The 16,349-nt window shown below is 44.4% G+C and overlaps 1 protein-coding gene across 1 annotated transcript in view; it reads right to left on the bottom strand.

The window, feature by feature from the left end:
• The window catches only part of ELAPOR2 (endosome-lysosome associated apoptosis and autophagy regulator family member 2), a 178,696-nt gene that overhangs the window by 36,505 nt on the left and 125,842 nt on the right, over positions 1–16,349 (bottom strand). The window contains exons 14-15 of the mRNA XM_073551299.1: positions 5,902–6,165; positions 2,806–2,979 (exon numbers count right to left, since the gene is read on the bottom strand). Coding sequence (XP_073407400.1) covers positions 2,806–2,979; positions 5,902–6,165 — 438 coding nt within the window. The remainder of the gene's footprint in view (positions 1–2,805; positions 2,980–5,901; positions 6,166–16,349) is intronic.

The raw sequence follows: 16,349 nt of genomic DNA, 5'->3' as shown, positions 1-16,349 counted from the left end.
GACTGATGTCTTGTACGTAGGTTTTGATGAATAAAATGCACATCTTAATGAATTTGGTTTACCTTTCAGCTGCTGTATGCCATCACAAGAAATATACTCCGGTAATGAACTTGAGTGCATTTCTGTAGAAACTTACAACAGCTTTTTGGTGTACATTATGATGAATTTGGCAGTCACTCTAAACCAAGCCTCCACCCAGCTAACTCTACCCACGTTTCAAAAAGTGGTCAGAGCCTGGCAGGACTTAGGTAAAAGTGGCAAAAATTTTGTGACATTTCAAGCAGAAAACTGGTGAAAAACTCTTTGATGAACATGGGGCCATTGTCCAACGAGCACTTCATCGCATTCAAACAGTCTCTCACTACTTTCAAGACCAGACTCGCCACAGCTAAACAAACCTACTTCTCATCGCTCATATCCTCCCTGTCTCACAACCCTAAACAGTTATTCAACACCTTCAATTCTCTCCTCCGTCCCCCAGCACCTCCTCCCTCCCCACTCATCTCAGCTGAAGACTTTGCCTCATTTTTCAAGCAGAAGATTGATAACATCAGAGACAGTTTTGGTCAACAACCCCCAGAGCCCCTCCTCCCGACTTCCCAGCCCTCCACCTCCAAAACCAACTTCTCCACCATTACAGAACATCGACTCTCCACTCTACTCTCAAGATCACATCTCACCACTTGTGCACTTGACCCGATCCCTTCCCACTTCATCCCAAACCTCACCACAGTCTTCATCCAACCCTAACCCATCTCTTCAACCTATCACTAACAACTGGTGTTTTCCCCTCAAGCTTTAAACATGCCTCAATCACACCTATCCTCAAAAAGCCCTCTCTTGACCCATCCTCTGTATCTAGCTATCGCCCTATATCACTTCTCCCCTATGCCTCCAAGTTACTGGAATAACACGTCTACCTTGAACTGTCCTTCCATCTTTCTTCTTGCTCCCTCTTCGACCGCTTACAATCTGGCTTCCGGTCACACCACTCCACTGAAACTGCCCTTACTAAGATCACCAATGACCTTTTAACCGCCAAGAGCAAGCGACACTACTCTGTCCTCCTCCTCCTGGACCTGTCGGCTGCCTTTGACACAGTGGACCATTCCCTACTATTACAGACCCTCTCATCCATTGGCATCACAGACTTGGCCTTATCCTGGATCTCATTATACCTAACAGACCGGACATTCAGCGTCTCCCACTCACACACCACCTCCTCACCTCTCCCCCTATCTGTCGGAGTCCCACAAGGTTCAGTCCTAGGACCCCTGCTCTTCTCCATTTACACCTTTGGCCTGGGACAGCTTATAGAATCTCATGGCTTTCAGTATCATCTCTATGCTGATGACACACAGATCTACATCTCTGGACCAGATATCACCTCCCTGCTAACCAGAATCACTCAATGTCTGTCCACTATTTCATCCTTCTTCTCTGCCAGATTTCTGAAACTTAACATGGACAAAACAGAATTCATCATCTTTCCCCCATCTCACGTGACCCCCCCAACGAACCTATCCATTACAGTAAATGGCTGCCCCCTCTCTCCAGTCCCACAAGCTCGCTGCCTCGGGGTAATCCTTGATGCTGATCTCTCCTTCAAACCACATATCCAAGCCCTTTCCACTTCCTGTCGACTTCAACTCAAAAATATTTCACGAATCCGTTCATTCCTCAACCAAGAATCTGCAAAAACCCTAGTCCATGCCCTCATTATCTCTCTCCTTGACTACTACAACCTCCTGCTCAGTGGCCTCCCCTTGAACACTCTCGCACCCCTCCAATCTATTCTAAACTCCGCTGCCCGACTAATACACCTGTCCCCCCGCTATTCCCCAGCTTCTCCCCTCTGTCAATCCCTTCACTGGCTCCCCATTGCCCAGAGACTCCTGTACAAAACCCTAACCATAACATACAAAGCCATCCACAACCTGTCTCCTCCATACATCTGTGACCTCGTCTCCCGGTACTTTCCTGCACGCAACCTCCGATCCTCACAAGATCTCCTTCTCTACTCCCCTCTTATCTCCTATTCCCACAATCGCATACAAGATTTCTCTCGCGCATCACCCCTACTCTGGAACTCTCTACCACAACATATCAGACTCTCACCTACCATCGAAACCTTCAAAAAGAGCCTGAAGACCCACCTCTTCTGACAAGCCTATAACTTGCAGTAACCACCGATCGACCAAACCGCTGCATGACCAGCTCTACCCTCGCCTACTGTATTTTCACCCATCCCTTGTAGATTGTGAGCCTTCGCGGGCAGGGTCCTCTCTCCTCCTGTACCAGTTATGACTTGTATTGTTTAACATTATTGTACTTGTTTTTATGTATACCCCTCCCTACTTGTAAAGCTCCAAGGAATAAATGGCGCTATAACAATTAATAATAATAAATAATAATAATAATTGTCCAAAGGTGTATTTCAGAAAGCAGATGCATAAAACAGAAACGTCTTCAAGCTTGAATAAAACGCGTGGGTGGAATTGTTGTTGCACACGTTTCTTGCAACCATTGTTTTCTCATTAAATCGGCGGTCTCGTGACTTCTGTGAACCAGAAACTACCCCCATGGCAGAATGAGCTGCTTGGTGAGGGGGAACAGCACAAGTGAAAGGGATGATCTCCAAGAATGACAACTGAAAGACTTTCACTGTTACAAGTAATGGAGAACCTGACGTGGTGACATGTCGCTTTCAGATACCTATTAGAAAGTTTCAGAATGTTTTTTAATCCTTTCTACCTTTCATACATGACAGCATCCCACCGCCTCTTACACAGACTGGGAACTTACTCCATTTCCACACAAACTAATGTTGAAAAGATGAAAGTATTTTGTTCCTTTGGAAGTGAAGCTGGGCCCATTAATGAGAGTTCCCACACTGCTCAGATTGTTAAACCTGTACGTCAGGCTCTGGTTTTCATGCATATATGAGAAGTTGCAGTCACTATAACAGGCTGAACGGTCCTGAAAAACACAAAAACACAGATTTTTTTTGTTGACTGACAACATTTCTCTTCTGCAATGTGTAATACACAATTTATTAATAAGGGTGTAATTCACAAAAATTTCCATGCCAGCGTTACCATCTAAGAGAAAAGGAACAATAGAATTCTAGAGCTTCTGCTAACAGGTACGAGAGTGCAGCAGCGCACAGAGAACGTAGACTCAGTGGTAAGATAAAACAAGCTGCTATTTATTAACTATTCATAGGTTTAGCAAGACAATGTACAATACCAATAAATGACAAGTCGCATATCAAGAACAATGCATACTGTAAAGTGCAATCCCTGCCTTCACTCTTCTAATGGTTACTGTCTGACCAGTAATCTGATCGCTGTGCTGTGCGGAGTGTTACGATTACAGGGACACCAAATATGTCCATGTTATGTGCTTATTTGTGATGGTTATTTTTTCTTTTTTTTAAAAAAAACAACATTAAAAATACATTATTGTAATTGTTTTTCATTTTTTTAATAATTTTGTAGGACAAAAAAAATCTCTTTTATTCTCCCTCTAGAATACAGAGACCTAGAAATACACTGCTATATACAATGTATCAGTAATATGTGGAGTCAGAGCACGCTATATAGATCAAGTACACAAAATTCTCCAAATGTCATCACCAGATCCTGTGGTTCAATTGCTTTAGGTCCTGCCTGCAAAGCTGAAGGTTGTGGTTGAGTTGGAAGTTTGAGCACCTGGCAGACTTACAAAATGGAAAAAATTGCATTTTTGTAATTTTTTTATTATTTTTATAGGAATGGTAAACAGAGAACATAGAAATACACTCCTATATACAATGTATCTCTATGTACATGTATAATCTGCTTCTGGGCTTACTGACTGCAATACAGGTCAAGATTGCCAAATTCTCCTATCTAATCTACATTATTATTGGTTTTGGCTCACGGCCAGAGCTCCTGGCTTAGACAATGAAAATGTGAGTTTAAGTCCTGAAGACCTGATCAGAAGTGAAAAGTACAATTAAATTTATATCAGTGCAGAGAAATGCAGACCCACCCCCCAAGGAGGAGGAGCAATAACATTGGAGAGGTCTGGCCAGTCCCGCTGAATCCGGGACAGTTGGGAGCTATGGGTTTGTGCCTCCAATCACATTCTTGTGCAGGCGTTGCTTCCATGGGTGACTTGTTACAAGTCCAGGTGATGATGGACTGCTGTCCTTCAATCCTGTGGACTTTCATATTCTTCTGCTGAGTCACAGCAGATCACATGTCCCTGCTGTCACAAGCTTTCATCTTCTTCCCATTTAACCTGTCCCCTTTCCCTTGTTTCCTGTATACTTACAGGTTCCTACACATATCACCACTTATCAGTAGATGGCAGCATCTGTTCACAAATGTGTCACAGAACATTCCATTTCTGTGAGTCACTTCAGTTCCCTAACACTTTTGTTTTGTTTTTTTCATTCCTTTTTTTCCCTGAAACAGATAGACTGCCATTGATTCTTAACAACTCAGTTAAAAACTGATGAAACTAGGATGGAGCACTGCAGTACAAAGTATGTCTTTTTAGTTTCATCCGTGTTTTATGCATCCCCATAGGTGAGTTTGATTCACAAAGCAGATGACAATAGGACTTGATCTGAGACTACAGACCAGAGACATGGATCTGTTTTTAAAGCGATGGGTGTACAGATTAATGAAACCCTACGAGTCAGTGCATGTCCAAGAGAGCAAAGCACTGCACTAGGAGGTGTCACATGGGTATATGGATGTAGTCTAATTGCTTATTCAGACAAGCGTATAATAAAGATGTGTGCTATCCAAATTTAAATGCATAGCACACGGACCAATGTAGGGCTGTTCAGATGACCGTTTTATGGAAATTGCACTTGGTCAAGTAAACTTTTGAATGTAGATATATGAAAACAGATCGCACACAGAAGATACACAGACATAAAACCAGACTCAGAGATGGCACACAATTGACAATTTGGTTGAAAATTGTCAGAATTTTCTGGATGTAATGTGGATGATTTTTCATACGCTCAGCTAAACAGAAAACACTTGACCGGTGCACGCCTAAGGCCGGGATCAAACTACCGTGTGTGATGCGAGAAACTCGCATGAGTCTCTTGCATCAACATCCGGTACTGCCGCCAACACTAGGAACCGGAGCTGCGGCTGCATGTATTTCAATGCAGCTGCAGCTCCGGTCCTGAGTGACGGCAGTAGCGCCGGGTGTTGATGCGAGAGACTCGTGCGAGTTTCTCGCATCACACACGGTAGTGTGATCCCGGCCTAACAACTAAACTGGGACTTCCATTATATTAAGCTCGTACAGCAATGTAATGGGGAAGATTGCTTTTTCTGACATGAAACCAAGAGATTCGTGCAGAGAAAACAGAATATGAAATATGAAAATGGAAATTAACTCAAGCAGGTGCAAATCATTTGCTAGAGTTAGAGTAATGAATATGTTACAAGATCATAAGAAACGCTGAAGCTAACATTTCCACATTTTATTACAAATATCTCCCAACAAAGGCTATGTCTAACTTCACAGCTATTTAATTGCGTCATTGCATCTAAAGAGAAAAATGAAGACGCTTTGTTTTTCACGAACCCATTGGCATGAATGGGCGACTAAAAATTTGGACATGTACATGTTCCCTTAGGATAACATGGGTACTAGTGATATCAATCAAAAACACAGATATCACAAGACTGATTTATACGGTCGTCTGCACAAGACTTTTTGAAGCGCTAGGGCATAGGAAAGAGTGTAAAATAGTAGAGGAAAACCTCTTAAAGCATTGCATCTAATCAGGAGTAAAGTTTACACCTGTTTGCACCAGAACAGTATCCATGTGTGTCTGATAACAATAAAAAAGTCTTCATCAAGTCATTAATGAAAAAGCTGTACCTTGTTGCTTTTACTAGCAGGCCCACATGGGATGCAAGCCTCTTTTCCATTGACTTGATGAGGAGATAAGTAAGTATTAGGAGGGCATTCTTTACATGTGCTGCTCTCCTTATCAATGTAGTGACCAGCTGGACAAGGAACACAAGATGATCCAAAGTGCTGAGAGCCCATGGCACAGAGACGGCAGCTCGATGCGACTCCATCCAGAACATTGGTGGCAGTTATTGAATAGATCTTTACGACATCATTTACATAATGGCGGCTCTGGAAGGAAAGCAGAGGTTCAGCAAAAAAATATCGTTCAACTTCCTCTATGTGTGTATAAATCAGAATAATGTAATCCCCCCTCCTGAAAGTTCATTGCAATATTACCCATTTGCATACATTAAAAATGTGATCAATGACCTTTCAAGCGCGTCGAGACAAACTTATTAAGAGTGTATTATGGCTTTGACTTCACAAGCGGAAGAAGCTGCACTCATTATTTCTACAGATAACAGACGAAATGAAAATAGCAGAAAGCAACACATTTATGCAGGCGTTCATAACATATTACAAAGATTTGTCTTTGGCACTGAGAATGAATATATTCACAATATCTGGTTCTCAAGAAATTAGAGAGTTGTTTCCCAACATTACTGTGAAACATCAGAACTGTAGATCAATTCGCAAACATTGCACTAAATTGTTTCCCTGAGCAGATGACCAGCAGAATGTGGCTGCCTCTATATTACACCGTGGTACATTTCTACATACAATATACAGATACTGCAGATATCATTACTTCTCCAAAGGCCGGTCTTAAAATCTGACTGCATAGGAGAATTCATACATACGTCATTTGCTACATAGGCACGATACATTGGTCTTTATGTTCTAGATAGTAATTATTTATTTCAGAAATTTAATTTCAGAAAAATAAAAAAAAACATTGATATTCACCATCAAGAAATATCTTAAAAGACATTATCACTGATTTTTTTTCTACACACAGATTTTTTTATCAACAGAGGTTCTAATAGGTAAGAATTGTGTTGACACCAGTGCTCAGTGAAATGTGAAGTTCAGTGTGTACGGAAAGTATTCAGACCTCTTTAAATTGTTCACTCTTTGTTTCATTGCAGCCATTTGTTAAATTCAAAAAAGTTCATTTTTTTTCTCATTAATGTACACTCTGCACCCCATCTTGACTGAAAAAAAACAGAAAGGTAGAATTTATTAAAAAAGAAAAGCTGAAATATCACATGGTCATAAGTATTCAGACCCTTTGCTCAGACACTCATATTTAAATCACATGCTGTCCATTTCCTTGTGATCCTCCTTGAGATGATTCTACTCCTTCATTGGAGTCCAGCTGTGTTTAATTAAACTGATAGGACTTGATTTGTAAAGACACACCTGTTTATATAAGACCTCAAAGCTCATTGCATGTTAGACCAAATGAGAATCATGAGGTCAAAGGAACTGGCCAAGATATTCAGAGACAGAATTGTGGCAAAGCACAGATCTGGCCAAGGTTACAAAATAATTTCTGCAGTACTCAAGGACCTAAGAGCACAGTGGCCTCCATAATCGTTAAATTAAAGAAGTTTGTGACCACCAGAATTCTTCCTAGACCTGGCCGTCCAGCCAAACTGAGCAAACGTGGGAGAAGAGCCTTAAGGTACTGTCACACTTAGCGATGTACCAGCGATCCCGACCAGCGATATGACGCGGTCAGGATCGCTGGTACATCGCTAAGTGGTCGCTAGTGAGCTGCCACACAGACAGATCTCACCAGCGACATCGCAGGGGTCGGGGGTCGCTACTTACCTGTCAGACTAGGCGATCCTGACGTCCTCCCGCCCGCGTCCACGCTCGTCGCTCGTCTCTCCACAGGAAGCCCAGCAGGAAGCTGACGACGGGAAACGGTCCAGGACGTTCTCGCGCGATCAGCGATAATCAGCGGGTCGGAGGTAAGTATCAGACATAGCGATGTCGCTAGCAATATCGCTATAACGTCACAAAACCTGTGACGTTATAGCGATATTGCTAGCGATATTGCTTAGTGTGACAGGCCCTTAGTGAGAGAGGTAAAGAAGAACCCTAAGATCATTGTGGCTGAGCTCAACAGATGCAGTAGCGAGAAGGGAGAAAGTTCCACAAAGTCAACAATCACTGCAGCCCTCCACCAGTCGGACCTTTATGGCAGAGTGGCCCGACGGGAGTTTGCTAAAAAACACATGAAGGACTCCCAGACTATGAGAAATAAGATTCTCTGGTCTGATGAGACAAAGATAGAACTTTTTGGTGATATTTCTAAGCGGTATGTGTGGAGAAAACCAGGCACAGCTCATTATCTGCCTAATACAATCTCAAAAGTGAAACATGGTGGTGGCAGCATCATGCTATGGCGGGTATTTTTCAGCTACAGGGACAGGATGACTGGTTGCAATTGAAGGAAACATGAATGTGGCCAAGTACAGACATATCCTGGATGAAAACCTCTTCCAGAGTGCTCTGGACTTCAGACCTGGCCGAAGGTTCACCTTCCAACAAGACAATGACTCTAAGCACACAGCTAAAATAACAAAGGAGTGGCTTCAGAACAACTGTGACCATTCTTGACTAGCCCAGCCAGAGCCCTGACCTAAACCCAATTGAGCATCTCTGGAGAGACCTGAAAATGGCTGTCCACCAATGTTCACCATCCAACCTGACGGAACTGGAGAGGATCTGCAAGGAAGAATGGTAGAGGATCCCCAAATCAGGTGTGAAAAACTTGTTGCATCATTCCCAAGAAGACTCAAGGCTGTACTAGTTCAAAAGGGTGCTTCTACTCAATACTGAGCAAAGGGTCTGAATAATTATGACCATGTGATATTTCAGTTTTTCTTTTTTAATAAATTTGCAAACATTTCTACATTTATGGGGTTTTTTTCAGTCAAGATGAAGTGCAGAGTGTACACTAATGAGAAAAAAATGAACTTTCTTCAATTTACCAAATGGTTACAATGAAACAAAGAGTGAAAAATGTAAAGGGGTCTGAATACTTTCCATACCCACTGTATATGAAAAATGTACTGAACCGCATTGCCTTCTTTTTTTTACCTATAACAGGTCTTGCATGGTCAGAAGCGCTATTTCATTTTGAAACTTCCCTATACATTTTTTCCTAAATGTATTTTTTCTACTATTATATATTTATGGTGGTCTTTGTGATATTGCCATTCTACTTTCTTATACCAAAATGTGGGGTTATTTTTATGGTGGAAAATCTCTTTCTGAAATAATCAGTTATTTTGATTATCAGAAAGTGTGGTATATTAGGAACACTTACCTCCATTACTATTTTCACTAGAATGGGTGTTTGTAGTAGGACTGCAGGATAATCTCGCAGTACTAGAGAGAGGGGCACATGTGCAGCTACTTTTCCATTCATTTTGCTGCAAGATAAGGCCAAGAAATAAGACCTGCATGCTTCAGATATTTATGATGATTGAAGTAAACCTTTATTTCCTTTGTGTATACATTTACTTTATCCTATTGTGTAGATCTTTTTCCATCGTGCCCTATTGTTCTCTGCTTTGCATTTTGTACGAATGATAAAACGTTACAATAGGCAAATTTGACTATGCATCAGACACTAGTTAAAAATGTATTCATCAGCTAAAATCTCTAATCATTAGTCTATCCTTTACAATTAGAATCACTGCAGAAACTATTATTCCGTTTTTTTATTACATCAAACATTACACTTAGGATCCATTTACACTGCACAAGTGTTGTGAAAAAGTGTTCCTAGGAGCGCTCTTGTCACAATATTCGAGCAGTCTGGACAGTCCGCTGATCCCTAAATGAACAAGCATCGTTTGTCAGATGAAATGATCTTTTGGTTTGCCCAAAAAACGTACCGTAATTCTTCTTGGCATCGCATTGTTCTGTGTAAACAAGAACTGTGCTGCAGAGAACAATGTCAGCTTCTTTTCAGTGAACGATCTATTATCTATTGTCCAGCGCATCTGAAGCCAGGTCATCTTGTGTAAACAGGCTACTAAATAATCACTGATCAGAGCATTGTACAGTGTATATGATTCTTTAACGACAGTTTATGAGAAATAGAACCATTCCTACAATATGGTCAATATACAGATATTATTGACTTTAAAACAATGGAATGAGTAAGAAGGTGGACACTAATACATTCACACACAACCAAATACCTGTAATTCCATATTTAATGCCTGTCACTGATACCACCTACCAGTGGAGGTTGGCAGGAGGCGAGGTTGGATTGTAAATCCCGAACTGAACTCGAGGATAAATCTCTTGTAATGTACTGACCTATATATCTCTATGCATGTAATTGCCTGTAAATGATACTGTGAATATTGTTTGTGTGCAATTTATCTGTAATAATAATCTTTCCCGTATTTAATTCTATTAGTGAATAAAGAAGTAGATTATTGATCCCGCCTGTTGTCTCCACTGTTGCATTCAGATCACCTGCTTTAAGGTACCATCACACTTAGCGATGCACCAGCGATCCCGACAACGATATGATGCGGTCAGGATCGCTGGTGCATCGCTAAGTGGTCGCTAGTGAGCTGCCACACAGGCAGATCTCACCAGCGACATAGCAGCGGTCGGCGGTCGCTACTTACCTGTCAGACGAGGCGATAAAGATATCCTCCCGCCCGCGTCCACGCGTCTCTCGTCTCCACAGCAGGAAGCCCAGCAGGAAGCTGACGACGAGAAACGGCCCAGGCCGTTCTAGTGCGAACAGCGATAATCAGCGGGGGAGCCGGTCGGAGGTAAGTATCACACATAGTGATATCGCTAGCGATATCGCTTCGTGTAACGGAGCCTTTACAGATGGAAGAAAGATTATGAATTTGGTTTTTGTCCACATTGAGTTTTAAAAAGTGTGATGAGAAGAAGGAACCTATAACTGATAGATACTGTGGAATTCTGCACAGCAGAGAGGTGACATCTTGGCTAGAGAGGTAGACCTGAGGTAGACTTGAGTGTCGTCAGCATAATAGTCTTTCCCGTATTTAATTCTGTTAAGTGAATAAAGAAGTAGATTGTTGATCCCGATTGTTGTCTCCGCTGTTGCATTTAGATCACCTGCTTTACATTTGGTGTAGTTGGCAGGATGCGGATATGGTGGATCAGTCTGAAACCGGACCCAACAGGGGAAGCATTCCCCTTGGATCTATGCTTAGCAAAATACCAAAATTTAGGACTGACAATGTAATGAAGCGGGACTGGATTGAACGTCTGATAAGTATGTAATGTATGTACCCCATGAAACCTGCCTTACAGTCAGAGTTAGCTGTATTGAGTTGGGATGGGGAGGAGAGCCAGACATGTTCAGGCAACCATGAGACCATGATTGTCACGATCACGTGTGGCTGGACACAGCGCCTCCAGCAGGACCGATTTAGATGACACACATGACCCTGGATACACCGCCTCCTGTTGGGCGAATTTTGGAAAAACACGTATGTCTGGAAACCCCACCTCCAGTAAGGTGAATTTAAACAATAAAAGGGAAAACCTGGGTAACAATAACAATGGTGGCCCTGCGATAGGGAATGGGGACGTGGAGACCTCCTGCACTCCCCTGAGTCAGTGTCTCTACACTCCTAACGTTCCCTAGGCCAGTTCCGCACCGGGCACCGCTCAGGATACCTTTAAACCCTAGCTCGCCCTCCACCTACCCCTTTCTAGTGTAATGGCCGGTGCAGAAACTAATCCCACCACTGCACTAAAACACACATAAGGAAAAGACACAAAACAGGGAAACACAACTTAGCTTTGCTCTGCTGCTTATGCTCCCAGCAACAGAGCCCACCACCTGCATGCATCTTTTCCTCCGCCCGGATCCAACACCATAGTGCAGCCTTGGAGCAAACAGAGTCCACCACCTGCGTGCAGCTGTCCAGAAACAGAGTCCAGCATTTGAGTCCAGCTTTCCAGCAAAAGAGTCCAGCATCTTGAGTCCAGCTTTCCAGCAACCGAGTCCAGCATCATAGCTGCAACTCCACCAAGCCATGCCAGTCCTCCTCGCAGACTCCATAGCTGCCACTCCAGGACTCTCATTGAGCTGCTCAGTACTCTCCTTCAGCTCCATCCTTCACCCAGGCTTGCTTGTGACTGAGGACTATCACCAATGCTGATTGCAACACCTGTGACTCTTTTATAGCAGAGCCAGCAATCACACCTGCAATCTAATCATTTCACTAGGAAAAAGACACCACTGTGTAATAATAACCCTTAATGGCCATCGGGGGCAAAACCAACCCTGAGCAAACAGCTCACAAAAAAAAAGGTTACATGTGCATTTTCTCTGTCATATACAACCTGGATCATGACAGTGATACTGTAGATAAGGTAATCAAGATTTTAGAGGACATGCACGGTGACACAACTGATTTAGGCATTTTATGCACTCGCCTCTTTCTTTGGGTTCAGAGAGAAGGAGAGACAATTACTCAATATGTGAGGTGTGGAGGTAACAGCCCAAATAGCCAAGAAAACTGGCAGTAAATAAGGAGGACCAGGCGCCCTGGATTAAAGGCCCTGTCACACTAAATGATGCACCAGCGATCCCGACAACGATACGACCTTGTCAGGATCGCTGGTGCCTCGCTAAATGATCGCTGGTGACCTGTCAAACAGGCAGCTTCACCAGCAATCAAGACCAATGAGGACGCTGGTATCCAAGGTAAATATCGGGTAATCAAGCGAGCGCATCGCTTAGTTACCCGCTGTGTACTTAGATACCTGCGTGCTGGCGCTGGGAGCTGGTATCTAAAGTACACAGCGGGTAACTAAGCGCGCGTCACTTAGTTACCCGCTGTGTACCTTGGTTACCAGCTCCCTGCGCGAGTATGCAGGTATCTAAGGTACACAGCGGGTAACTAAGTGACGGCGCATGCTTAGTTACCCGATATCTACCTTAGATACCAGCTCCCAGTCCCAGATGCCAGTCTGCTTACAGCGCTGGGAGCTCGCTGATCGCTGCTCTCCCGCTGCCACACGCAGCGATGCGTGCCGGCCAGCGGGAGACCAACGATCAAAAAACAGCCCAGGACATTCGTGCACGATTAGCGATACTCGGCGGGGGGACCAGTCGCTGATGCGTGCCACACACAGTGATATCGCTGGCGAGATCACTGATGCATCACAAAATCAGCGATCTCGCTAGTGATCTCGCTGTGTGTGACGGGGCCTTAAGTATTGAGAGATCAGTTGGTCACAGGCCTGAAAGACACTTATCTGAGGCAAGCCCTGAAAGAACGCGTGCGCTATAATCCCAACATGAGCTTCCTTGAGGTCGGAGCAGAAGCTAGAGTCCAAACCGGAGGCATCGACTGTGGTCCGAAGCCAAACAGTACCCGCCTCGGGGGCACTCGATGCTAAACCCGTGAATTACAGCAGGAAATGTGAGAAATTAGAGAACTACAAAGCATAAAAGAGGCCCTAGCGCTACTCTGGAATCGAATCCCATACCCCGGGGTCACTTACGGCAGGAAATATGAGAAATTAGAGGAGAGCTAGGTTGCAAAAGAAAAACCCAAGCAGCTATCCCGGAATCGAATCCCATAGCCTTGGATGAAGAACGATTACAGAGGTAGTATTAGGTCACCCTCCCAGGGCTGTGGGGTACTCGGTACCGGGCCGGTCTCTCAGAGGGAGGTGTCGCAGCAGCGGTGACCTGGTCCGTGGCCCTGGGCGCCCATGTAAAAGGGGTTGAGTGATGGAATAAAGTTTATGAGTGATTCGTGACGCCACCTGTGGTGTTCGGCAATGAAGGTGTTAAGCCGACACTGCAGACAGATCCTCTGGGACAGATGGTGGGGTGCAGCAATGATGGTGTAGCCCTCCACAGGCAGGGCTGTAGTCCCAGGGCAGAGTAGATGAAGAGGGAAGGTGTTGAGGAAGAGGGTGTAGTGTTTGGCACAGAGATGTAGCAGTGCTGGAGAGTTTGCAGGAAGAAGGCAAGGACACAACAGGGTGCAGTTTCTTTACCTTTACTTTGCTTGGTAAATGCAGTCCAGGGTCCAGATTACAGATGGTACAAGATCTGATTAGCCTGGAAGCAACTCAGGAATCTCTCTATGCAGATAGGTTGTGTAGTCTCCTTCCTAACGCTTACTTGAGGTACATACAGTACTGTGTTACACTGAAGTTCCTCCTTCTTCCGTTTTGGATCTACCTCGTATGGCAGACAGCTGTAGCCTTCTATCTCCTTTGGCTCACACGTCGCTGTTGTGCCTCCGAGTCTTAGATGGGAATAGAGCATTTACAGCTTCCTATTCCTCTGGTTTCTGTTGCAGGACCTTCAGTATCCATACAACCGTGGAGACCGGGCTCCAGATCATGCGCTCCAGCTGGGAACGAGCTCTCAACTCCGCTCAGTCTCCCAGCTTCTCTCTCCACATCTACACACCTTGCCATCCTCACACTAACTGACTAATTTCCCCTTCCTGGCCCCCAGAGAGAAGCTCTTCCCCTTAGTATTGGTTCAGAGCTCCCTCTGCTGGCCTGGAGTGGGAACTGTGTTGCATGTTATGGTTAACTGCCAGAGAGACCCTTCATTGCTTCCAAGCCTGACATCACCCTCCCAGGAGGAAGGCAATGCCACTGTAGCGACCATACTCCTGGGGGTGCCACAGTATCCCTCTCCCAGAGGACAACGATACAGACCAAAATGCCCACCAGAGGGGCTCAGAATTGCGTGTTGGACTTGTGGAAAAATGGGACACATGTCGAGGATTTGCCCCATGTGAAACAGCCAATGACGAAGATTCGCCCACTCCTCCAACAGTCATGACTGTTAGAGAGTTCCACACCTGGAGGATTTGATCCTTGAAGAGGAAAGTCCTCTCTCCAGGTCATAGTGGACAGAGAAGGTCCACCAGTTGCAGAGTGACCACAGAGGACCAACGGAGACCTGGAGGAAATATAATGGTGAGCGATCATAGGAGAACCTCACCCAGAGCAAGGCGAAGCTGTGGCGCAGGATGCCAAGAAGTGAGGGAGATGGCATCATTTGACTGCAGGGAGATGTCTACATTACCCTGGAGCAAGAAAGCAACTCGGGTGGAACCGGTGTGTGCCACGGAAGTTGAAGATGATGGCAGCCCCATACAAGAGGTGAGGTGGGACTCACACCTATTGCACAGTCTGGTGTTGGGGACAGGATGCTAATACAGCTGAAGGAGGTACCACTCACAAGGGTTTCACTCCATGTTCTGGATGACTGTGGGGCTGGAGAGATCCGAGGCCTGCAGCCTGATAGTGAAGTTCAGTTAGGTGACATAGTGGAGGTGGTCACCAAGTCCCATGGAGAAGAGCCAGACGTCGAACTTCCGCATGAGGTACCTAAAATTCTGAGTACTCCTGACAAGAAAATTCAAGAGGAGCCTCAAAGAACTCAGCGTGTCCACACTTGCATCCTGCCCATGAGATACGGGCAGAATGATTTTCTCTGGTAAATCGTAGTGCAAGCAGATGCAGGAATGCAAACACCAAGACAATATATGATTTATGATTTAGATAGTATTATTCATCTATTCGCCTGACAGGGTTGGTCATCCTAATTGTGGCTGATCATGTCTTGTGTCATGTTTTTGACTTTTTAATTGTTTTTATTCATTGTTTTTGTGTAGTTGTTATTTAATAAAGGATTTTCTATTTTACCATGTCTGGTGATTCCAATTTATATAGCTTCTCTTTGTCTTGGTTTTTGCATTAGTAGATATTTTCTTGCTATAGGTGATCCCATAATTATCTACAGTGGTGCTCTCTGTCTTTTCTCTTTTTCTCCTTGGTGTCGCAGATGCAGGAATGGGCGCAAAAACTGTAGGTATCTGGCACGCCTCCGAAAAAAATTAAGGGGCACAAAGACTCTTCTCACCCGAGTTTAAAGAAGGGTGGAAGGTAGAGAGATGTACAAGAGAGACTGAGTAACTGTAAGCGAACACCTCCATCTGCTGGTCAAAACTGAAAGTGAAAGCAAAAACTAAAGAATTGTGTTAGCAGGAACCAGGGCAAGAGTTTAGAGGATGACACAAGGTCATTTGACAATTGTGTCGCAGTGACTAGATATAAAAGGCCTGGCCAGGCTGAGAAGAGGCAGTTGACGCCAAGGGAAGTGACAGTTGGTCCTGCTGCAGCTCCAGCAGACGTTACAGTTTGGCCGCAGCCATGTGGATCAGCAAGGACCAGACTCAGACGATGACAGACAAGCACCGAAGACCTGAACGAAACTGGTCAAGGCTCCTGTCCCAAATGACGCTGGTCAACAGCCGAGGACCAGCCCCCATCAATATGGATCAAGGAGACACTCGTCGGCGGTCAAGTACCGAAAAAGCCCTGAGGATACCCGGCCAGAGACCTGAGCATGGGCCAGACAATAAGGAGGAGACATGTGGTACGAGCCAATACTTTAAGCA

Source organism: Dendrobates tinctorius, unplaced genomic scaffold (assembly GCF_039654945.1).
Source record: "Dendrobates tinctorius isolate UK_male_01 unplaced genomic scaffold, ASM3965494v1 ptg000174l, whole genome shotgun sequence".
NCBI classification, from domain to species: domain Eukaryota; kingdom Metazoa; phylum Chordata; class Amphibia; order Anura; family Dendrobatidae; genus Dendrobates; species Dendrobates tinctorius.
This window is presented reverse-complemented; position numbering and strand designations above follow the sequence as displayed.